Source organism: Desmodus rotundus, chromosome 2 (genome assembly GCF_022682495.2).
Source record: "Desmodus rotundus isolate HL8 chromosome 2, HLdesRot8A.1, whole genome shotgun sequence".
In the NCBI taxonomy this organism is placed as follows: Eukaryota; Metazoa; Chordata; class Mammalia; order Chiroptera; family Phyllostomidae; genus Desmodus; species Desmodus rotundus.
This window is the reverse complement of record NC_071388.1, coordinates 123,711,578-123,738,008: the sequence shown is the minus strand read 5'-3', so window position 1 is coordinate 123,738,008 and position 26,431 is coordinate 123,711,578. Positions and strand designations below refer to the sequence as shown.

Genomic DNA, 26,431 nt, shown 5'->3' with positions numbered 1-26,431 from the left:
GTTTATGTAACATAAAGTCTTTCTGACAAAACAACAGACTTCCTCCAATCAAGGTCATAATTTGAAACATTATACAATAATGAGAGTTAAATTATGTATGGGAAGAAAAGTAGAAGACTGCAATGAGGTATTAGAAATCCCTATGTAGACCTTTAGATTCAGAAAAATATAAACATGAGCCAACACTGTAAGAGATGCAATCTCTCCCCAGCATTTCCAAAGGCCTGCAATGTGGTTGCTGTGATCCTAGGGCCTTGATGCCTAGATTCCTGGGTAATCAGAGAGTGCAAGTAATCCATCACAACTTTATTTCTTGAGAAGATGAACCTTTAACTACAAAGGTGCAGAAAGAAGTCCTCAGTTGCTCACTCTATGGCAACAGTAACCAAATACAAAAATCATTCAGATAAATAAAACCTGAGAGGAAAAAGTACGTGGGTGCGCAAAGCAGCAGTAATTCTTATTTCTGTTAACCAATCTAATGGGGCTTCCTTCTACAGAGGTTGATCTTCAATTTAAAAAATAGCTGAAAAGCTGCCTAGAAGTCCTCCTCAAGATCTACCCAGCACGTTAACTGAGGCTTACTACTTCCAGAATCCTCAATGACAACACATGATCTGGAAGACGTGTGAACACAGGACACATGAACAACCAAGACATTTGAAGTTCAACCTCTTTTCCTACTTAATTTAAAATTTGAATGTCACTTCCACTGTTTTGACTATTTTACCTTGTAAATGGCTGACGGTATTGGTGAACTAACAGCAAAAACAAAAAGTACAGGTAGCTAGATAATAAACTTCAACCAAAATTAGTCTTTGAGTAACTGAAATGTTACTTCATTAAGTTCTTTTTTAGAAGAAAATTCCTTAGATATCCACACTCTTTACATGCCTTTACCCTGTGTCAAGCTAACAAAATCAATATTACTTTCAGTTTAATAAGAATTATTGGTGGCACCAAATATGAGAACAGTAGTCTGTTTTTAAAGTATAATATTATAAACAATCTTTTAAATTAACATAATATAAAAGTTCTTAAGCCAAGCAGAAAGGTGACTACACATCCTTTTAGACTCATGGTAACACCAAAGCATTTTGAAGACTATCAATAAGATAAACTGAAGCTAAACATAGAAAAGGCAATTTTTAAAAAATTGATTTGTTGAGAAATTAATCTTTTTCTTAAAGAAATTGGCTCTGATTAATCAAAACCCTGGGTGAATCCTGAGACATATGAGGTCTGTCTGGAAAAAGTCCAGCCATTGTCTTCTTTCTCTTTTTATTGTTGTTCAAGTACAGTTGTCTCCATTTTCCCTCCACCAGTCCCCACCACCCCAGCCATCCCCACCTCCCACCCTGGATCCTACTGCCTTCTGGTTTTGTCCACATGCCCTTTATAGTTGTTCCTCAAAACGCTTTCCCCCCATTATTCCCTCCCACAACCCCTCTGGTTATTGTCAGTTTGTTCTTAATTTCAGTGTCTCTGGTTATATTTTGCTTGCTTGTTTGTTTTGTTGATTAGGTTCCAGTTAAAGGTGAGATCATATGGTATTTGTCTTTCACCTCATTGCCTGGCTTATTTCACTTAGCATAATGCTCTCCAGATCCATCCATGCTGTCATGAAATGTAGGAGCTCCTTCTTTCTTTCTGCTATGTAATATTCCATTGTGTAAATGTACCATAGTTTTTTGATCCATTCATTTACTGATGGGCACTTAAGTTGCTTCCAGCACTTGGTTATGAACATTGGGATGCATAGGTTCTTTTGAATTGGTGTTTCAGGGTTCTTAGGGTAATCCCAGCAATGGAATTGCTGGGTCAAAAGGCAGTTCCATTTTTAGCTTTCTGAGGAAATTCCATACTGTTTTCCACAGAGGCTGTACCAGTCTGCACTCCCACCAACAGTGCACTAGGGTTTCCTTTTCTCTGCATCCCAGCCATTGTTAATATGAGAATGGTTTGTGCAACATCCATGTAATCTGGCAGCCAAGGAGAGTGGACTGGAATACGCATGTGTGAACAATGACGACTTCACTGTACTAGTCAGTGGGGGCGGTAGACACCACTGAATGAGCATGTGTGCTGTGTGGCCATCACATTCAAAATGACTGAGTGAATACAGCAATGAATCTGCATCAAATTTTGTGTTAAGCTCTAACATCCCTCCATGGAAACTACTTGGATGATTCAGAAGGCCACAGCTATGGACAAGTGGTGATAGGCAGCTTGCCTGCTAATGTATCAGGGCTCATGCAGAGTTTTTTTTGCCAAACATCAAATTACTCAGGTGACTCAATCCCCTTACATCCCAGATTTGGTGCCCTGTAATTTGTGGCTTTTCCCTAAACTAAAATGACCTTTGAAAGGAAGAGATTTCAGATCATTGATGAGATTCAGGAACATATGATGGGATAGCTGATGGCAATTTGGAGAACTGTGTGAGGTCCTAAGGTGTCTACTTTGAAAGGGACTAAAGTGTTACTGTCCTATATACAATGTTTCTTGTATCTTGTATCTTCAGTAAACGTCTCTATTTTTCATAGTACACAGCTGGATACCTTCTAGACAGACCTTGTATGTGCATCCCGATGTCTACAGCAAATAGAATCTAGGAGCAGCTGCATAATAAGGATATACATGTAAGACCTAAGTATAAGAGTTAAAATTAGGAGTGTTTTATATTTAATTTAAGCTGTATAGAGGAAAAATTCAAATGTAATTTTTAAAGCAGAGTTTCTTCTTGTCTTCTTTCTTTGGTATTTTACCCGTTAAAATTATTTTTTAAAAAAAACTAGAATTATTTATGAGAGGGATCCAATCCTATAGTAATTTGGCACATTCATATGTGAAAACAACTCAGAAACCAACCAAAAGATCTATAATACACAAATATATATAAACATTTTATTTTAATAATTACTCTTTATCACTTCAATTTAATTCATTCCATTATGAAAATGTCTTAATTGAAGAGAGAATATTTCTTCAAAACTCTAAATTAAGCAGAGCTTTATCAATTAAATTTACAGCAACACAGCCTTTAGAAATACATGATTCTTCATTTTACAATATTTCCCCTTTAAAAATTTGTCATGGTTTGTCACAGATTTAAAATACAAGGCACCTAATGCTATGAAAGGTTAATACAGTGTATGTAGTGTAAGTGAACCACATCTTTTCTTAAATATTGTTTCTGAAGTCCAACCAAATTTGCATGAACATACTTTTATATAAATTAAAGATTTTTTTGTGTTAATTTGCAATATTCTACCAAACTCAAAAATATAATCTGTACCCATTATAGGCAGCTTAATTTAGCATTTTACCTGTAAGAAACACTGATCTACATACTAAATGATTTCTTGAAAACATTTTCATAATATTGTCCAGCATTTAACAAATAATATGTGAGGACAGTCTCTAAAACATTAGAATTTTATCCCTTGATTAGTTCAAATTATTTCATTAGCTGAATTCCTTGAGAGGTGTAAGGCAGGTTGGTCCTTTAGATGGACTATGGACTGAAACTTCCTATAATTATAGTGATATACACACAGCTACATAGCAAAGTACTTCATTATGAAAATGAAGAAAACCGATATGAGGAAAATATATTTTAGAGTTCCAAAGAACTGAAACTGTTATTTTTCAGACTAGGCACTGAAACATTTTTCTCCAAAAACTTGCCACAGATTGTCTCTTCGCTATACAATGTTCCATTGTCAAGCTGAAAATAAAGCAAACACAAAAATCCTCATTAGATAACATCTGTCATAGCTTTAATTTTCTATAGTATATATTTTTAAAGTGAAAATTATCTTAACATTGAAATATATGTCAAGCACAGTATATGTCTACGTAAACTATATATAATTGGATATTTGAACTTGAGGCAAATACTGAGAACTCATGAAAGTGAGTTCTACAGCAATGCCAAAGGCTTATACCTAATACTCCTTAAAGATCACGCAGTAAGTTTAATCATGGTGTATTTCACCATTACCCCCAGTGACAGAGACTCCTGCCCAGCCTGTCCTACTTTACTGTATTGTAGTCCACTTTGGTTAGTCTTTACTCTCTCACCTTTAACCAGTTCTCATGTCCAAAAATATCAAAACTTTCCCTGTGTGGGGGGTGGCCATGAATGTGAGTATGGGAACAATGCACAACATACTAGGGAGAGAAAATGCTTACGTTACAACAATAAAAAGTTTTAAAGAATAGCTATGTGTATATTTTTTAATTTAAAGATGGTAAATAAACACATATTTAGTACCACTCTGTCCTTGAAACCTCAGTAAAAAGGCAATAAAGGGATTTTTAAAAAAGAAATAAATCACATGGGCAAAGAGAAAAACAGAAAGAAGAAAATAGCAGCTAACTCTTAGCTAGTGATAAAGAAATATGACCAGATATCTCTCTAAAGTAAAGCCTCAACTGAAAACAAGCAGACTGTTGTAAATTTTGTAGAAAAAGCAGTTAGACACTCAGATGCCTCTCTTATTTTTCACAGATGGTGCTTCTGCTCTACCCTAGGAGAAAATCTGAGGTTTATTCCCTAAAAATGGTAGTAACTGAGGGTCTCTGGATTGGGGAAATAAGCACCATCCTAGATGGCTCAGGTAAAAGGAACATTTGTATAGTCATAGCAATGTAAATACTGGTTATAGATCTATCCAAGATTATGCAATAACTATACTGGACTGAGGAGAAGGAAGGAATGATATAAGTTTGGGGAACAGGCAAATAGGGTGGGAGCTGAGGACGGGGACACTTGAAAGTAATCTATGTTCATTTACCAGAGTGGGAAAACCAACCGAGTATGCTGAAAAACTGAGAAATCGAGAAATAGGAAATATAAGCATGGGACTTAGAGTGGCAGGGAGAGAAATACCAAAAGACTTGACTAAGAGTTTAAAGCGATTCCTGAGAGTGGGAAAAGAATGAAAGCAGGGTAGATGGTGCAGAGCAGGAGGAGGTGCCTTGCATAAGAAATCTTGCAGAACTCTGAACTGCGGGAATGTGTAACCATCATAGCAAAAGGAGAAATGACCAATCACAGCAAAACACAAAACCAAGACAATTAGCTTTAGTTTAGATGTGAATTTACCACGAAGAATTTACTGAAGATCAGTGCAATTGCAAGGAATTGACAGGAGTTCTTCAATGTTCTAGGTGGGCAGGGGAACCCCAGTTGCAATCAGGAAACAATTCCATCTAAATTGCCTAAAGTTATTTCAGAAGAAAGGGGCCTGAATCTCCAGAATCTCACTAATTTACTGTGGTCTCTCATTCTAAATAAATAATCACTTTTGTACTTGCCAAAGATACATGTCAAATATATCTCAAGCATTCACTCAGTGCAGCATACAATATCATGTACTTTCTATCATGTAAGAAATATAAAAGGTAATATTTCTTGAAATATTGTTAAGTGAAAAAGCATAGTCAGAGAATCAGGATATACATTGTGTTCAGTTATGGTAACACACACATGCACAGAAAAAGACTGAAATACACCAAAGTATAACATTTTTTTCCAAATTTTATACTCAGGGGGAAAATGTTTCTAAAGTATATCATTAAGTAAAATGAATAAAAGTAATAGTTAAAATTTGGGATCGCTTAGTTTGGGTCAGGCACTAATACTGTACAGGCTTCAAGCTTATAAAGTATTTACTACTTCTAACAACCTTATGAGGGAGGTTCTATTGTAACCCCATTTCACAAATAAGAAAACTGAGTCACAGAGGTTAAGAAGTCACACAGCTAATACCTGAAGAAGCTGGAATTGAAACCAAGCACTTTGACTCCATTAGCCTGTAGGCTCTATTGACACTCAAACAACTAATTATGGAAATTCAATTCTGCATTTAAGCGCTACAAAAATGAGCACCTTAGTCAACACTAATGCCAGCCAACCTGTTGACATACAAACCTGGACTACTGACAACAGCTAACTCACTCCATCCTCTTGAGAAACACCGTGCATAGGAATAAGACTCTCACACTGTTCACTGTCTTCTGGAACCCTTTAAAACAAAGCCATAGTTAAAAAGAGCCTTAGAGCTGAAGGAAACCCTTAAAGATGATCTACACAAATGTCTGAAGCTATGTGGTAAGAACTAAGACTAGGGAAAAATTTCCCAGTAACTTGTCCCAAGTTCTTTTTATAATAGAATGTGAAAAGCTTTTTCCCTTGAAAAAAATTGAAAAAACATTAAGGCAATGTTATCATATTTTGAATTTTTAATTATGAATTTTATTCAAACCAATAAAAGTTTTCTACATTTAAATGTCATAGTAAAACAATAGGAACTTTGGTTTTATCTGTGAATCAAAATACTTAAAACAAATAGTTGTGAAGGAAAAACTATTTTATCACCCAAAGGACTAACATTTTAATTTTACCTGGCATAGTACATTTATCAGTCATAATCTTTTAACTATTCCTCACAAAATCTCTAAAAGCTAGGTCAGCATGATATGATACCCAGCTTATTTAACAATTATCTTTTAAAAATATATATTGTAATTAAACCAACCTCTGAATTCGATGTTTTCTGCATATAAAGGCAAAAATTCTTCTGATTCCCACCATCACAGGATCCCAATTATTATAATGGCATAGGAGAGTTACAATAAAAAATGAAAAAAATACAGGGACAGCACCTGCAAAAAATAACCAAGAAAACTGCACCTAAAAATAAGAGATAGGGAAAAAAATCATAATTATCATGAAGACAATTTTCTCCTTTAATATGTTTTTCATTCATGAAAAGTTGCAGGAATAAAATAAAACACCAGGAAAATAATACTAAACACTGACAATACATTACTAAGTAAATTAGTATTAAAAATAAGGATTCAGGACTTTAACATACTAACCACTTGCATAAATTACCAACAAAACTATTTCTCACTTGGAAAACAACCTAAAGGAAAGCCAGGAAGGCCTGGCTTTGCATTTTTTAGGCATAGTATGCTGAGAACAGAATTATGAAACTTTAAGCTTTTATCTTACACATCATGTTGCCCATTTCTTCTTTATTGATTACTGCTTATTCTCAAGTTGATCCCTCCCTTCAGTTTCATCTTCAAAAACCCACATTAAAAAAAAGTGTTATGCTCTAGTTGTGGTATATTGTGCTGTTACAGTTCTTTTCATATGATGGTATTAAAAACAGATGAAACTCAACTGAATTTTTTATAAACCTTTTATTAACAATTTGTAACAAACTCTAGCCCTCACACTTAAAAAAAGCTTGATTATCTAGTAACAAATGAAAAAACTTGAAAGGAAATTATGACTAAGTAAAGTAAAAACTACAAATAGAAATACTTTTACTAAGAAATGTGAGCCACAGAAGACAAACAGCAAGCCAAGCCTCAGTGCTACAGAGCCCTGAGACGCCACCAAGCCTGACCTGCCAATCCATCATTTTATCAGAGTTGTCAAGAAAATTAAAATAAGAGATACATAAAGTTACCCCCCCAAATCATTCTTCTCTTTCACTAGTTCAGCTTTACCACCTACATTAAACTAAGATTAAAAAAAAATTCTGTCAAAGAAGCCTGCACTGATGAACTACTACTGGTACTTGACTACAACACAATGGTGGTTAGCTTTCAAAATAATGACAAAAACAGTAACTCCAGCCTTTAAAATAAGGAGGAAAAACTGAGCTTGTCCTCTTTAAGGGTTAAAAAAAAACCAAGGTTTAGAATCAGACAAGACTCCCTCTGGTGGGAAACATACACTATTTCATTTCATAGCACCATTAGAGCAAAGGGGTTTCGTGAGAATATGTTTCTATAAGGGACTCACAACGCATAACGCATGAATAATCACTGACAACTTCTAACATGTACAACCTGCTTGTACTGTACACAAACACAGGTTGAGTCAGCCTAAGAACACCTGGGAAAGCTCAGTCAGTAAGAGAAAATAAAAAGCCTTCATGTTGTTATCAAACTATTTGTATAACAAATTCTTGGAACATTTGCCGGCCTACTTAATAATCTAGAAAAACCATGATGCACTCAAACGACCCAAGACCAGAAAAGTATGAAAAACTTAAGACTAAAAAGAGTTAAAACTGGAGATCTAGCTGACAGAATGACTTCATGAATATTCAACTAAAAATTCCATTTTATAACTGAATTACAGCAAACTTCATAAAGGTAGGTAAAACCTTAGATGACTTTTAAAGGGAAACTTCACATTTAACAATGCAGTTGTGTGTTAGCACACAATAAAAAAAACTTCTGATTTGACTTTCAAGGAGCTAGGAAGACAATTTTTTTAAATGAAGACATTTATTAACAAAGAAAATTGCCTACATAAACAAAAAACGTCTAATTCCTAAATATATCTGAATATAAATCTGAATATATGACCCATGGACATGAACTAAGGGAAGGAATGCAGGTGGGAGTGGGGTGCAGGGAAGAGGGGGATAAAGGGAGGAAATGGGACAACTGTAATAGCAAAATTAATAAAATATATTAAAAAATAAATCTGAATACAATCAGGGATGGTTCCTAATATACAAAATATCAATTATAAATAGGTTAAAACAATCAATTTGCTTTAAGCACAATAAGTATTATTAATAAATGCTAAAATTTCAGAAACTACATATAAACATGGTTGGCTAAAAGAATAAAAAGCCCCATGAAAGTAGATTCCTCCCGTCATGCGTCTAGTACAGCTCTGGCACACACCCTGCTGCTTTTTCCAGAAGGTATCTTCCTCCCCTCAATTCCCAACTGAGACTCTGCCTATTCATTTAAATGGCTGCCTAATAATATATGTGAAGACAATCAAGAAAAGACTATTCGGTTATATTTTTCTAATTAATGACATATATGTATACATTTCCCCTTTTCTTGTGTTTTGCATTCATCTTAAAATATCTGATTAAACAGATTATAAAATTATTTAATAAAATTAAGTCCCCTGTGACAATTCTTTTTTTAAAATTCCCTAAAATTAACCATCAATCTTTATTTTCCAAATCTATAAATGCTGATGTTTTCAAAATACTAGGAAAGTTCGCTTCCGCAGTGGTCTACCCAAACCCTCTAGGAAGCAGCACTTCCCAGTTTCACTAGAACAATTCTGGTTAATATTCAAGACATGACCCCGAGATGTAGGAAGACTTGGATATTATTTAAATCTATAAAAAAATCTAATATGTATAACTTTGTTATATATACTTTACAATATTCACATTCTTTGAAAATGCATGGTATGTAAGATATTTAATTCTCAATTAAGAAGATCTCCATTTTTAACCGTGACAAATAAGAATTTACTGAACCACAAAATAAGTTAAATATCAGCATAGAATTTTTTTAAATAAAGAAGATAGATGTCATTGAGAGTATTTTGCCTTTATCTTATAAAGTACACAAATATCTAGAGAAAAACAGCTTTCAAAATCTGATTATAACTTCTACACATTATAAGCCTTTGGGCTTTGAAGTATTTCCTATTCCAACTATTCAAACCATCCTCTCCCCCAGCCCACACACACCATTTTGTTACTTAAAACCTTACGGATATTGAACTGGGTAATGCATGGCTACACCACACCTTTTAACACTAACAAATGGCACATCTCTTTTCCTCCTGCTAAGCCTGGGAACACTAAGGGATCTCCTCCCTTCAGGCTGCTGGGAAGGACACAGGTCCTCTTTTCTGAGATGTTCCCAGTAATGCCAATATTTATCACAGGATCCTGTATCCAGGCCAGGACTTCATAGAAGAGGGAAGAAGCCCCTGCTCTGCTGAGTCCAGGTAGAAATGAGCATTCGCTGAGTGAGAAACAACACTGCTGATATGCCTCTCATGTCTATAGTAGTATGAGCATAGTGATAAGGAGTTTAGCTTAGAAATCAAAACACTAATACTTACATGACAAAATATGCCTCCTACTCCAAACCACTGACTTACCAAGAATCTATGGAACACAGTCAGCTCCCAAACTGGAGTACTACATATGAAGACACTGCTTTTTTTTTTTTTTAATTTTTTAAAATTTTTATTGTTATTCAACTACAGTTGTATGCCTTTTCTCCCCATCCCTCCACCCCACCAACAGCATGGATGGAAGACACTGCTCTGATAAAAAATTGAAAAGCTAAAAATGCAAGAGATTACCCATTTATTTTGCTACTTTTTATATCTCTATGTAGTAAAGTACCTTGGGAGAGAAAGCATCAATTATTATTCATGGTTGTATCCCTTATAATTCAGTCATATCCCTTAACTTTCATTATTCTGTTTTTAATAACATACCTAAAATATCTAATAAATAGTTTGCCTTACCTTTTGCATACACATATCAGCTATTATGGACAGAGGTATCGTAAGGCTTAGTGCAAGGGTGCCTATCAATGATGAGGTAAGAAAGCAGCCCCTAAGTAGAAAAAAGAAAACACACATTTCCATATCAAAAAAGTAAAAGAACCCAAGAAAAGCAATAATCAAAGACTACCTATCCTAAAATATAGATGTGAGATCAAAAGCAAAACTAAAAGCTCAGGATGGACTGAGACATAATAAATAATAAAGTTACTAAGATAATTCTTAAAGTTTATCTTCAAATATTAAAAATCCAATATAACTATAAAATTTTGAGGTATTTATGCTATTTTCAAGATCTGCTTACAGATATTTTCAACTTTGAATGTATAACTTATGTTTCCTTAACATTGTTTACAAAACTGTCAAGGGTTGTGAAAATTATACTTACCTAACAAAGGAGGGAGCCTCATTAAAACTGTAGGACAATACCTCACAACACAGACTTTAATGAAAGGATAAGCCAACATGTGAGTCGGTCATCAAACCAAAAATATTTCATGAGAACTAAAAGCCTTTATATGTATGTTGCTCTTTTGGTTTCGCTTAGCATTGAAAAACAGTGAGTGTTTTTAAAGGATATTTGCTTGTTTTCCATTTTTCTCGCAATTGTCCTAACCAAAACCTATTTTATTTTCACCATAAACTATCAATATTGGTATCAAATTTTAAAATATCAATATGCATATAAATTTGTTTAGCTGAAGAAAAAATGAAGGAAAGCATTATATCAAATACATGAGCCATTTATAAAGACTAATAATTTAGGTGAATAAGAAAATGAATTATAGGCCAAAGTAAAACATAATGTATATAAATAAGACTACAGACCCTGGAAATTATAGGCAAGCAAATTCTAGCCTAGGATATGTTAAAATTAATAATGCTCTCCTACAATAAAAGAGGATCTCTCTACAAGTGAAAGTGTCACTTGAAGTATTCAACAGAGGCTGGACAATCAGTTCTTTTTTAAATCATGTTTTATTTTTCAACTACAGTTGATACGCAATATTATATTAGTTTCAAGTGTACTAAGTAATCATCCCAATAAATCTCACACCCATCTGAAACTATACATAGTTATTAGATTATTAACTATATTCCCTATTCTATATGTTATATCCCCATGACTATTCTGTAACAACTAATTTGTACTTCTTAATCCCTTCACCTCATTCACCCATTCCACAAATCACCCTCCCACCTGGCAAGATGTTCTCTGTATCTATGAGTCTGTTTCTATTCTCTTTGTTCATTTATTTTGTTTCTTAGATTCGACTGTTAATAGATATGTATCTATTACCATTTTATTGTTCATATTTTTTATCTTTTTTTTTCTTCTTCTTCTTAAAGGAGAACCTTTAACATTTCATGTAATACTGGTTTTGTGGTGACGAACTCCTTTAGTTTTTTCTTGTCTGGGAAGCTCTTTATCTGTCCTTCGATTCTAAATGATAGCTTTGCTGGGTAGAGTAATCCTTGTTGTAGCTCCTTGCTTTTCATCTCTTTGAATATTTCTTGCCACTCCCTTCTAGCCTGCAAAGTTTCTGTTGATCAATCAGCTGACAGTCTTATGGTTGCACCCTTGTGGGAAACTAACTGCTTTTGTCTTGCTGCTTTTAAGATTCTCTCTTTGTCTTTAACCATTTACATTTTAATTCTGATGTGTCTTGGTATGGGACTCTTGGGTTCATTTTGTTTGGAACTCTATGTGCTTCCTGAATTTGCATGTTTATTTCCTTTACCAGGTTAGGGAAGTCTTCTGTCATTACTTTTTCATATAGGTTTTCAATTATTTGCTCTCTCTCCTCCTTTCGGCACCCTCATGATGTGAATGTTGGTTTGTTTGAAGTTGTCCCAGAAGCTCCTTACTCTACTATCTTCATTTTGGGGGAGGGGGGGAGTTCTTTTTTCTTTTTGCTATTCTGATTGTGTGTTTTTTGCTTCCTTACATTTCAAATAACTCATTTGAGTCTCAACTTCATCCACCCTACTGTTGATTCCCTATAAACTATTCTTAATTTCATTAGTGTATCCTTCATTTCTGACTGGTTCTTTTTATGGTTTCTATGTCCTTTTCCATGCTCTTGAAGTTCTCACAAAGTTCCTTGAGCATCCTTATAAACATTGTTTCAAACTTTGTATCTGGTAGTTTGCTTGACTCCATTTCACTTAGTTCTTTTCCTGGAGATTCCTACTTTTCTTTCATTCGGGACCTACTTCTTTGTCTCTGCATTTCGTCTCCTTCTCTATGCTTGTTTCTATGTATTAGGTAGGCTGCCATGTCTTCCAGACATGTATATGGTCCTGTCCTGTTGTAGTTGTGCATTGATTGGTATCTATCCTACCAGTTGGTGTCACTGGGAGGCACTGACACACAGGCCAATTGGCTGTTTGGCCCAGCTGTGAGGACTGGTGCAGCTATAGTGTAAGAACTGCTGTGCAGGAGTCAACCCTACAGGGCTGGATCTGCTTCAGTGGGGCTTTGGTGCTCACCGAGTCCACCCCTTGAGTGTGTCACTTGTGGAGGTGGTAGGAGTTGTAATCCAGCATGGTCTGGAGCTGTCCACCAGGTGCACTGGCTGTGGGGACTCTCAAGAAGTACAATGTCAGCCACTGTCTGTACCCTGCTTGGGGACACCCAGCAGAACTACAGAGCATACTGTAAACGGCTGTTACTTGTGCTATGCTTGAATGTGCCCAGGTGATGCCAAGCTGTGAACCAAGGCTGGCTGTAGCTAGTACCAGGCCTGGAGCCACTTAGTGAGAGGTAGGAGTCACCCTGAGGCCAGATGCTAGTTGTTTTGGAGATGTTAGGAAAGTCTGAAGCACAAGGCAAGAGGAACCATTTGTATGGAAAAGCTAATGGAAATGGCTTGGGTGGGCCCCCAAGTTGGGTATTGTGGGGTATCAGGGAGTCACCAGGGCAGGCAAATAGTGTTAGCCAGGTTGATGGAAACTCAGATATGGTACCCACTTACTGGCTCTGAGGGCGGGAGGGCTGGCAGGTCTCAGAAAAGAAACAATGGCTTTTGCTAGCACTTCTGTCTGGGAGACTGCTGAGACCCCAACTCTAGCTCTGATGCCAGATAATTAATTTCCTCCCTTTATGTCCCTGGTTCCTTTCAAGTGGCTGTGCTAATGCTGGAGCTCAGAGGGAGTGAATCCAAGTAAGTCTGTGCATGTGCCCTTTAAGAGGAACACCTGGGACTTCAGAAGCCTTCCCTCTCACTCAGCCACAATCCCCACTGTTTTTTTTTCAGCCAGAAGTTATGGGGACTTCTCTTCCTGGCACTGGAACTCTGAGATGGGGGGCCTGGTGTGGGGCTGGGACCCCTTGCTCCTCAGGGGGAACCTCTGCAGACAAGATATCCCTCCCAATTTTACACCACCACATGTGGGAATGGGACCAGCCCATTCTGTATCTCTACCTCTCCTACCAGTCTGGATGTGGCTGCTCCTTTAAATCCCTAGTTATAGGACTTCCATTCAACTTGATTTCAGGCAGTTCTAAATGATGGCTATTCTGTAGTTTAGTTGTAATTTTGATGTAGTTGTGGGAATACCACAATAACCTATGCCTCCATCTTGACTGGAAGTCAATGACTAACCTCAAGGCTGGACAATTAGTTCTTATTGACACAGTAAAGAGAACTTAAGTACTATTGGTTTCCACTACTCATGAGTCACTCTGTGAAATGAGGGTTCAAGGGTTAAATATATATATAATGTTTAACCCTTGAACCCTCACACACACACACACACACACACACACACACAGAATGGTACCTCAGTACTCAGTATTGGTTAATTCGTTCCAGAACTCATGACGAGTGCCAAAACCCATGAGTACCAAACGATGAAGCATTTCTCTTGCTTGGTTGTGTCATGACTCATACAAGTTCTAACAAGTGAGACAAGTTCTGAGCAAGTGCCAAGTGCTGAAGCATTTTTTTCTCATCAAAATGTAGTGAGTACTGGGTTTGACGAGTTCTAAAGTACTCTAAAGTACTCTAAAGTTCTCATAGTACCAAGGTGTGACTGTATCTATTTTTTAATGTTGCATATGTTCTTAGAGATTTACAATGCAAAATACAGTACAATCATAAAAAGTCTGATATGCTTCTTATGATTGTTTGGAGTTACCAACATCTGGAATTTAAGGGATATGTTTTTTCATTGCTTATTAATTTTACTGCTACTGAGTTACTACTATAAATACTCTTAAATGCTTGAGTATAGAAGTGTATCTGAAAAATAAACCTTGAGATCCTGAAAAATCTATCCCAGATAAGGAGAAACATAGCTTGGATCATGATACATGACTTCCAGGGGCCAATTTAACTAATCAACAATAAACACTCATAATACACAATAGGGAATATAAATTGTTCTCTGTGGAGAATGATTTTGCAGTTCTCTATCAAATCTAAGGTCTACTCAGTCTTTTCCACTTAGAGGCACTTATCCTACAGAACACTGACATATATAAGGTTATTCACAAAGCAAAAGACTAAAAACTTAAAATTTCACTGAATAATAAATTGGTAAAACATTATGTTCTATCCATTAGGTAACATAATAGGTTAGAATATAGCAAAGGCAGTCCTGAGAGGGAAGTTCACAGAATACAGTATTTTAAAATACAGGCTTTTAGAAAATGAAGTGAATTTAAGTGCGGTTATGTAAAGATTTATAAGCAATTTGTGAAAAAGTAAAGTACAGAACAATATTCATAGTATGCTCCCATGTGTGTTAAAAATAAAACAAATTGAGGGGAAAATTAAGAGACTGATACATACTTCTGTATGTACAGAAAATATTGTAGAAGGTTTAGAAGTTAATAGTGGTTGCCTCTGGGTAAAAGGAATAGAGGTTTAGAGCAGAAGGGAGATTTCCTTTTGATTGTGAACCGTTTTGTGTACTTTTGTATGTATTACTCTTTTAATTTAAAAAAAGTTAAATAAAAATAGAATAAAATATTATGAAATATGCTATTTGTTATTTCTTTAAATGTAAAATCTTCCAAGGGAGAGATTACATGTCACAACTCATATTTGATCATCCTCAAAGCCTACATTATATTCTGCTGACTGTAATGAAACTCTTTTGAATATGTTTATAAAAATAAAGCTCTCAATAATGAATGAGCATTTTAAATTTGTAGATGGCACAATCCATGTTTACTATGAGTCTCAATGTAATAATAATTTAATAAAGACCAAACTAAAGCCTTCTTAGTCTAATATCCAAAAAAATTAATTATTTCTCTCAAATATGTAAAAAATGCCTTGCTTTAAAATTTTCCAATTTAAGCTAAACTTAGAAAACTAGAAAATTTGAACTCATATTAAAATACAATGAATGTATAATTATTTAAAGCATATGGTTCATTGGATTGAACCACATAAAACCACAGTCAAAACTGGCTGAAGATCAACAATTCCTTATGGTTTAACTAAGTTAAATTATAATACAACCATTAAGTAGTTTTATCTGTTCCAGAGAAGCAAAGAAACAACAGAACAAAAGAAGTGACAGGGCAAGAGGACAAGAGGGATATGATATATATTAATATATAAAATATATAACTCTCATCAGTCAAAAAAAGTGAGCTCCTAAAGTGCATATAAAGAAAGATGGAAAAGTAAATGAGTAAATGAATTCTGAGATCAAAGAGCTTCAGATTAGCAAAGGAACTTAAGATAAGTACATAAATTAGCACAATACAAAGTGAACCTTCAAGTACTACGTGAAAGAGAGCGAGTGTTGAGGATACAACGAAAATAGAGATATTTCCTTACCTGGGAAGGAGAAAGAAGTGTAGGCAAAGCATAAAAGAAAGACTTCATACAAAGGCTATCTTTGTTGCAGTCTTTTGCAAGAAAAAACTAGTCAGTAGTCTTAATTGTCATATAATAAAATTCATTTAGGAGTTTAAGCAAAATTTGTGTTTCTTTTTAAGTTCCTATTAAGTGGAAACAGGACTAAGTATCAAGCTCTATATTTGAAAGGTTTCTTAAACTACATTAAGATATTGTCTTCTAATTATTTTAAGATTATTATTACATACCAACATATTTGATATTACAACACATCTAATCAGAGTTTAGGGTTTGCATATGTGGCTCACCCACATTAAAAGTCCCGTGAATAAACAAAACAAAAGAGTCTATGAACGGCCAAATAGACAACGTCTCTAAAATAAACAAAGGCTCTTAAACAAGGAATTCTCATTCAGAACTCATGTCATTAATGCTTAGAATACACATCTACTAAGTTTGGATGTCCATTAGATGACACCTTTCATTTGCATAACACTGTAATTCCAGAAACACTTTAAAAATTTACTTTCGATCATTCATATTCCTTCATTCATTAAATATTTATTAAGCTCCTTGTATGTGCACAACACTACCCTATTCGATGGATAATTAGAAGTTAAAAGTAAAAAACAAAGCTCCTGCTTTAATGGAGTTACTGAACTAAATTGTGAAGTGTGTGGGGTGAGAAGGTACACAGGAAGGGCCATCAGAAAACCAAAGAAACATAAACGCTTAAACTATCCAAAAGTTCACAAACTGGTAACTAATAAACCATAGGGTAATAAATAGTACATACCACAACCACAGGAACTCTGACAGAACTGTTCCAATAAGGCCATTAATGATAATGCACATTAATACTACTTTATTGGGAAATTCAAAGTCCTCAAATCCAGTATAATGAAGTAAAAAGAAACCTGGCCATAAGAGCAGCAGATTAAACAGACCTACAAAACCTAAACATGTATAAAAGAGACAAAAGTTAGTAATTGAATAACAAAAATTTTTTTAAAAGTTAGTTTCTGTGATTTATTTAAATTTTCCAAACTTATAACTCTATACTTAGAAAACAGGTTTTGTACAAAGAGCTCCAGTAGGTTTCCTTAACTGGAAACAAAGGAAACAAAGAAGCAGGAGAAACTCCCGTTTAAGTCAGTCCTTGGATAGATAACTCGACACCAGAGAAAACTGTATCAAGAAACCGGTGATCACTGAGTCTTCAAGGTTCAAATGTCCACATTGCAATTCAAAAAGAAGGGCTGTTAACTTTACCTAGTAATAATATACAGGGTGGGGCAAAAGTAGGTTTATGGTTGTTGAGTATGCAACACAGAGTTCATTCTTGTATTTTTATTTATTAATTGTTGTATTATTTTCCATATGAATAACTATAAAGATACTTTTGCCCAACCCTGTATTGTCCTAGAAGTTAAAGAAGTAACTAGTGTATGTGTATGTGTTTGTATATTCAACCTAAATTACTTATAAGGAATTTATGGTTTGTTCTGATTCAACTCATGATTATGTTTATTGCACCTGTGCTATATTAGATATAACAGAGGAAGGGTCCCAAAAAGGGCAAAATGCTTGGTTCCTGCCTTCCCAGAGCTCATTAATTAATCAGTAAGATAACACATACATAAATACCTGTTCAACATATGAACCAAGCACAGACTACTTGTAAGGAAGGCTGTAATGTTTAGTGGTTAGAAGTGTGTACTCTGCAGTCCGACTGCCCTGGGTTCTGATCCAAGCTCTACCATTCACTAGTAGTGTAAACCTTAGGCAAAAGAAGAACCTCTTTTAAGCCCCAGTTTTCCAGTCTATAAGTGTAAAACAATATTTAATTAGGTTACTGGAAAGATTATATAAAATATAAAATATAGCATAGTGCCTGGCAAAGAATAAACAATAATAAAGGCTCGCTATTATTATAACAATGTAAGTTTATATATGACTATATACATGTAAAGACTATATAGTAAAGACTATAAAGAAAAATTATAATTGTAGTAATTTTTATTGCACTTTCTGTACAGTTAAACATTATCACAGATTCACGATATGATCCATGAGGTAACTATAAAGCTTTTTTAAAAGAAAGTTAAATTACAGTAGATATACATAGTAGATATATATATATATATATTTTTTTAATTGGCTGCTAAATAATAAACTAGTATTTAGGATACCTAGTGAAATCTAAACAAGACTGGAGTATCCCCTTTCACCTGCCTTCTCTAAAGAACTCTCTTGGACAGCAAACGAGTCTGCCTTCCCCAGGAAGTTCCCTCCCCTGCCTACCCTACACCCTCTGCAGCCAATGACTGCACTCACAAGGCTGGCCCTGTGGCAGAAATCCCAATGGCTCAAGGCCAGGACACCACAAAGGAGTGCCTAGACATTAGGCTCTACCTCCTACATGCTCTATCTTGCTTCTCTCACTCCCCTGCCAGTTTTTCCTGCAAAGCACTCCCTCAATAAATCATCTACACTAAATCCCTGTCTCATACCCCAAATCTAGAAAACCCAGTTTAAGACATCTAGTGATACAGATAAAACAAAATGACACACACACACAGAAGGGACTCATGATCTAAAAGGCTTGCATAATATTGAAAAATTGTAATTAAAATGCCAAAATTTGGCATTATCAAGAACCAAATCTATTTTCTGGCACCTGAACTATCAAGTCTATGAAGTCCCACATACACTAAAAATGTTTGGACCTACAAATCATTTCAGCTATTGCCCAGACCCTTCAGAGCCTGGCCTGCACATCTTCCTGTTCTTCCCTGCAGTGAATGCTCCAGCATGATCACTGACCTACTCACTGTGGCCGGCTGTGCTCTCACTTCCCCGCACCTGAGAACCCTTCACGTTCCAATCGTAACTTCTTTTTCCCCTAACCCTGTCTATTACAAAGCTCAGACCAAATCCATGTTGCTTTGTATATCACATCATATATGAAGAAGACCAAGTTGCATATCTATGTATATTCTATTAAATTAAGCAATTTTTCTTAAAAGTTACCCATCTTAAAAAAACAAAAACAAATAATATTAGCATTTTATTCCATCACAGAGGGAATTTTCTATGACTCTACAATAAGATATTTTTTAAATGATCTTCATTTTTAAGATGTATTTTTATTGAATTTTATACTTAAAAGGAACTTGAGTGACCATTCAGTTTGGTAGCTTTTCAAACATTGTATTTTTGTTAATCTTTAGGTAAAGTTATTCAAACTGTTTTTAGCATAAAAATCTTTTTCTACAAATTAAATGATAATGTAAAAAGGCCTACAAAGCAGAGCTATTCCAGTTGAAGCAGCAAAGGAGTCCAAGAACCAGACTCACACATACAACTCCACATCCTCCCAACCTTCCCAGGACCATTTGTAAATCAGTAACTTGGAAGTTACTTATCTAATTCAATCTCATTTTTCAGATGAGTATGAGATAAATGAAGTTATAACAGCTATCTTTCAGGTCTCCTGATTCCCTATAAGATGTAGTTGGGACTCTCATCACTAGGCTTCTTTACCTATTGGTATTCCATTATCTTTCGAAAGATATCCACAAATATCCTACAGATAACACAATTTTTTTACTGAGCTAATTTTTGGCAAAAGAGAATTTATAAATCATATCAGGTATTTTATTTACCAAAATGAATAACTGATTCCAGAAACTATAGTTGGGTAATTTGAAAAATCTATATCATAAAAGAATACAAGTCTCAAAGATAAAGTACAAATGAAACAACCTGAAATGGCCCCCATTTTTTAATGAAAATAAGTACATAGACTGGAACAGTATTATATATGTATCATTTGGGGGCAGCTTCCCCAATCCTATGTTTCCAATGACTCAAAATGGCAAAATGTATAACACAACAGGTATACTCTCACTGCTTATACTACCATGATTCTGTCATATCATTGGGGAAAATATCTGATTCACAGGCTGAAGACATTAATGCAAAAAAAAAGGAATTTCTTTCTTTATCTCCCATTGAGAAAATGGGTAATCCTCAGAGGTACACAACTATCAAGGACAAGAAAAGAGAAAAACGTTGAGATTGGACTTCATGATCTTTAAAAGCTGAAGGTTTTAAAGAATCACATGGCAGGAAGGTGGGGAAGGCTTCCCTATTCCCTCCAAAAAACAAAACCATAACCCTAAGTTAATCATTCAGAGTAAATAGCCTCACAAGTTAAACACATATCTTACCAAAGAACATCGGAATATCCAACTTGTCTTCTCTGTCTACTTTTCTCTTAATCATGACAATGTAGACAGCATAGAGCATGGCTCCAACAAGAGACCAAATGGAACCTGTAAAGATCAACATGATGATTTAAAGTATTTGTTCATTAACTCATTTAAAACACACTTATTTTAAATCTAACAATGTGTCAGAGCCTATTTCAAGAAATGAGTGTACATGAAAAGGTAAGTGTAGCCCACCCATCCTTGTCCTCCAGGAGTATAGGAAAGAGTTAAACAGTAAACAAATAAATGCAAAAACATCCACCTCAATGACCTAACCACTTATACATGTTATAATACCAAAATTCATGTACATAGCACTTTGTTTTTAAATTTTGAAATGAATACCTCCTATTTCTCCTACATAAACAATTTTGTCACTTGACACAGTCCAACTTTAACACTGCTTCTTTCTCTCTCTCAGCTTTGCTTAGATTGTTCTCCCCCCTGCATGTGTCACTTTTATTATACATTCCACTATTATCTTCAAGGCCCTGTAAAAGTCCCATCTCTGCCATAAAGCATCCTCTTTCTACTCCGCTGAATTTCTATCCTACCTGTCTTCTGTTTTAGACAATTTAATATTTACTACAGTTAAATGTGGTATTATTTTATTCTCTAGTGGCTTCATTTTGTAAATCTCATATACTCATTACAATCAAGAATTCCTTGAAAACTGCAAACACATAATTTATAATTTTTAATGTTCCAAAAATATCTAAAATAGCACTGGGCTCACAGTACATGCATAATAAATACCAGTTCTCTTTAATGTGTTAACTCATTCTCAAAAACATTGAAGTAAACCTTTAAAAACAGCTAAATGATGTGCTGTCTGCCAAGTGACCATAACAATATTTAATCAATTATCCAAAAGTCCAATGTTTTATTAAATATGTTTATTATCAAACTTTTTAAAAATAGCAACAGGAGAGCATGTCAACACAATCTCACCCACACAACAAATATTTATATTGTTTTACTCATACAAAGCTGCTGTAGGTGAGAAAGAGTTGAGGTAATTCAAGACACAGCTCACTGGACCGTAACCAGGTCCAGTTACCAAGTATTATTCTATTCAATAAACTTCAAATATCTAAAGTATCCAGAGAAAAAACATTAACTTTGTTTTTGTTAAATCTAAACAGTGAATCAAAAACAAGTAAACAACCTGGCAGACACCACCTTAAAATTAACATCATTATTAATGTGACTAGTAACATCAACATCATGTGTCTTCTGATAAAACGTGCTGATCAGAACATAATATTGTTACCATGGTATTCTTACAAAAAAATGCACAACATAAATTTAACCATAAGGAAATATCAGACAAAACCAAATTGCAGGACATTCTACAAAACAATGGGACAGTATCCTTCAGAAGTGTTAAGGTTATGACAGACAGAAAAAGATTGGGGGATAGTTCCACATTAAAGGAAACTTAGGAGGCACAACAAGTTAATGCATTAAGTGATCCTGTATCAGAAAAAGAACATTAGTGGAAAAGTAGTGAAGCTTGAAAGGGACTACAGACTACATAATATAATTTTAAGCAATGTTAACTACTCCTTTTTATAACTGTAATGTAGTTATGTACATAGTTAATAGAGAATCTGGATAAGGCTATATGAGAATTCTGTAAACTATTTTTGGATTTTTTAACATTCCCAAAGGAAAGTTATTTATTTATTTATTTTTAGAGAGATGGGAAGGGAGGGAAAAGGAGGAGGAGAGAACCATCGATGTATAAAAGATGCAGTGATCAGTTGCCTCTCCCACGCCCCCAACTGGGGACCGGGCCTGCAACCCAGGCATATACCCTGACCTGGAATCGAACCAGTGACCTTTTGGTTCATAGTCCAGTGCTCAATCCATTGAACTACACCAGCCAAGGTGGAAAGTTTTTTTTTAAAGGCCCTGTCAGTGCCCACCCTCTGTGTGGGTGTGTGATGATGTTATGCACAAAACTTTCTTGTATACTCTAACAGAACGAATGCAGCACCAGATACTGACCTATTGTATTTCTTTCAGCAGACTTTTCAGATCCTGACAGGTTTACCAGCACGACACCTCCAATGCTATGAGAATAACAGTCATTACTGAACAAGATAATAAATTCCTTAAAATAGGGGTATCAACTCATTTTCTCCAGGGGCCACATCAGCCTCTCGATTGCCTTCAAAGGGCGGAATGTAATGTTAGGACTGTATAAATGCAACTACTCCTTAACCAGGGACAAGGAGCTCTACATTCGGCCCTTTGAAGGCAACTATGAGGCTGATGTGGCCCCTAGTGAAAATGAGTTTGATACCCCTGTCTCAAAAGGACTAATCATAAAGATTATTTATAAGTGATCAAGACTAATTTCTGGGTAAAACTATCAAAGAACTCGTGATTTAATTAATATCCAACAACAGCATCAGTATAGTGTAAATGATACAATATTAACCCATTTAATCCACACAAAATGCACAACATTACCTTAAAGGAAGTATTATTGTTATTGCCATTCCCATTTTACACGTGAGAAAACTAAGCACAAAGTGAAGTACTTGATCAAAATCACACAGCTGAGATCTAAGAAATCCTCTCAAGAGGATTTAAGGGGAGTGCCCATGGACACAGAGCAGACCTGGGATTCAAACCTAACTCTAATAGCTAATACTAATCTCCCCATTTAAATCATTCTGCTACCTCGTCTGATTTGATTTTCTCTCACAAAGGCCATAGCTTGATCAAACCAACACATCTGTTTTGAGTGCTGTTGGCAGCACAGGCCTGTGCTAGGCCTATGGTGACACAAAGCTTTTGGCCTTCAAGGGATTACAGTCTCATAGGAAAGACAAGACAAACATACACAAAATTAAATAAAAATAAAAGATCAAAATATAGTTATTGATGCTATATAGTAATACACAATGAAAGACTGAGGCTGATATAATCAGAGAAGACTACCTGTTAAGATTTCTAGAAGTGGGAGGAGTAAAAACCAGTACCCAAAACAAAAAAGGGAACTTGTTTTAAGAAAAGGAAATGGAAACTTGGGAGGTCATGAGCATTAAGTTGCCACATTAACTTAAATGTGACTGTCCCTACAATACTTAGTAAGTCTGCAGTCACATACATGCGAACCAGAGCTGCCCTGGAGTCCTTCCCTCAGGTCACCCTCCCCTGGAGGGTTAGGAAACTAGTCAAGGATGTGACACAGGGCTGAGTACCCAATGTCTGTTTAAACCTTTCTTTGTCTACTCAGTGTACTGTAAGTTATCCTTTATCACTACCAGAAAAATTTTAAACATCGTATTTTTAACAGAGTAAACCAGCTATTACACTATATTTTTACCTTAAAATTACAGCCAATAGTTTAGAAAGAGTAAATCTATCTCCACTGTTACTTGGAAACACTGCAGCAAGGATTAAGGTAAAAAGTCCTATGGAGAGAAAAAGATGAAAAAGAATACATTAGCTTAATTACTGTCAAAATTATTTACTACCAATTTGATTATTTAAATAAATTATACACCTAACTTTTAAACTGATTTTGTCATTTTTAAATAACTAAGAATAAGACTGCAGTTACCTAGGTACCTAGGCTGAACACCATACAGCCTTGGTCTAAACCAAACCATGTTTATTTTAACAATATAGATCAAGTATAGTCCTATTTTTCTAAACTAAGAGAGTTAAACTGAGCATTCAGAGTAACATCCTGATCTCATCATAATAAGCTTGTATGATAAAGTTATTTTTACAGCTTCAAAAGCACTTTTTTTATCTTTTAGAACTAGAAGGTGATTCGAATTTAAAAATAAAAATACCTTTCACAGGACAAATTATAGTTCTGAGATAAACAATTACATTTAGCCAAAGAGTATAGAAAAATATCTTTGGAAAGAATATGTGAAAAAAGGATAACTATAATATAAAGCACCAGCACATTGGTATAAAAAATATTATAAAGTATTTGTTAGAAATATAAATAGCACAAGGCTATGACATAAAACTATAAAGATTAAGAAGTGTTTAAAATACACTAATCTAATGGCAACAAATTTATAACAAGATAAAAATGTGTGTATTTGCACATACACAAAAATATTAGAAATAGATCTCAATTCATAATGCAGATTTTGAAGATACATTCCTTACCAGAAGTTGAGGACAAAATATTAACAATAGCAACTTGTGTGTCTGAAAGTGCTTCTTGATATGATAAATTTGCCAAAAACCACTAAAGAAACAGAAAACAAAGTGAAACCTAATGAATGACATGTTTATATTTGCCATTACAACTCATAGTCTCTCCCCTTTTTTTTCTCCCCCTAACCACTGTTACATGAGAGGTTTTAAAATCTCTGTATTCAAAAACCACAAGCCCAAAAAGAGGACGAACATTTATAATCAGACCTAAGATCTTTTCCCTTAAAAAATTAACAATAGTTGGTTAAAAATTAGCATTCAGGTCTTTTCTAAAATGATTAAATTTAATATCAAATCAACTTTAAAATTTCCTTTATTCAAGCACTGCTAGTACTCTATTAAGCTTATATAAGTCAAATTTAAGTAGGGGGAGATTCTCAAACATTACAATATACACACTTAAACACAGCATGATGAGAAATGACCAAGATGATACTCTATGGGGATAGACGAAACTAGCTAGCTAGCTAGGTTGCTGGATAAAAGGACAAATTTACTTTGGAAATTTAAAAATGTGAATTTACTGGATAACTGATCATTTGTCTGATTCTGTTTGGAGACATAATACAAAGAGTTCTCACAACTTCAGATATAATAAAGGAAGTTTTCCAGCTATGACAATTTTTTCTTCTTTTTTTTCCTTTTGCTCATCTAGACTAGGATATTCTTATATTCCCAACTCTGTGCATACTTTGATTTAGAGAATAAGAAATAAGACCTTTTTTAATGAAGCCTAGTATGTGTGTGTGCGTGTCTATGTGTGTCTTGCATGTGTGTGTCCAAAATTCATTTATTGTCACTGTTATCAGATATTCTAATGCATATTTCTACAACTCATCTGTTTTTCTGTTCATGGACACTTTTTGACTATTTCATACAATGCTGCTATGAACATTCTAACATATGCTTCCTGGGGCATATATACACCCAGATGGCTGAGTCAATCAAGGTAAATTAACCACTTGTCTATTTTTGGCATCTCTGTTACTTAAACATACTACTGGATAATCATATTCCACTGAAAAATAACTTGTCTCTGTTAAGAGAGGTACATCTCTTAATCTCTCTCAGAGCTTGCTGCATGAGTAGTATAATTATTAACATTTACATTTCATTTCAATGAAGTAAAAATCATGAAACATGATTTTTCAGCACTGCTAAAAGGTAGCAGATAGATGCCAGTCTAGTAGTGTCCACTCAGTACCTCAAGGCTGAAGTCACAATAAAACTATGGCAAAGTTATTCTGATTCCACCTGTAGTCTTCTGAATGCGTAGATCAGTGATATTCAACCAGTATGCCCCAGGGATTTTTCAAACATGCAATACCTATGTAGTCAAAGGTACTGACCTCTTTTCCCTTACATTGTCAAATTTTAAAAAAAAAAGACAACAACACAACACAGCAATCTACTGAGAATGAATCAAAATTATATCTATTTTTGTCAGATCAGCAAAAAATATATTTTTTTTGGTATGATGCAGGATTTTAGTAATTAGTTTATGTGTGCCATGAGATGAAAAACATTGAAAATTGCTGCATTAGCTGATAGCCACATGGGCTACTGAGCAACTGAAATATGTCTAGTCTAAATAGAAATGTTTATAAGATGAAATTGAGAGGAATGGTGACAGGAGAGATACTTTTGGTCTCTCCCCTTGAAGTTTCAACAATTTGAACAGCTATAACTCAACAAAGGATTCCCTGCCCAACACACAAACACACCTGAAAAATTCATGCATTGAAACATCTAAA

At 34.8% G+C, this 26,431-nt stretch overlaps 1 protein-coding gene across 1 annotated transcript in view; it reads right to left on the bottom strand.

The window, feature by feature from the left end:
• Positions 1-2,880: 2,880 nt before the first annotated feature.
• SLC35F5 (solute carrier family 35 member F5) overlaps positions 2,881-26,431 on the bottom strand; it is a 45,395-nt gene continuing 21,844 nt past the window's right edge. The window contains exons 8-16 of the mRNA XM_024569659.3: positions 24,627-24,708; positions 23,821-23,908; positions 22,491-22,555; positions 20,436-20,540; positions 16,997-17,156; positions 10,340-10,430; positions 6,549-6,703; positions 5,942-6,035; positions 2,881-3,730 (exon numbers count right to left, since the gene is read on the bottom strand). Coding sequence (XP_024425427.1) covers positions 5,960-6,035; positions 6,549-6,703; positions 10,340-10,430; positions 16,997-17,156; positions 20,436-20,540; positions 22,491-22,555; positions 23,821-23,908; positions 24,627-24,708 — 822 coding nt within the window. The 3' untranslated portion in view covers positions 2,881-3,730; positions 5,942-5,959. The remainder of the gene's footprint in view (positions 3,731-5,941; positions 6,036-6,548; positions 6,704-10,339; positions 10,431-16,996; positions 17,157-20,435; positions 20,541-22,490; positions 22,556-23,820; positions 23,909-24,626; positions 24,709-26,431) is intronic.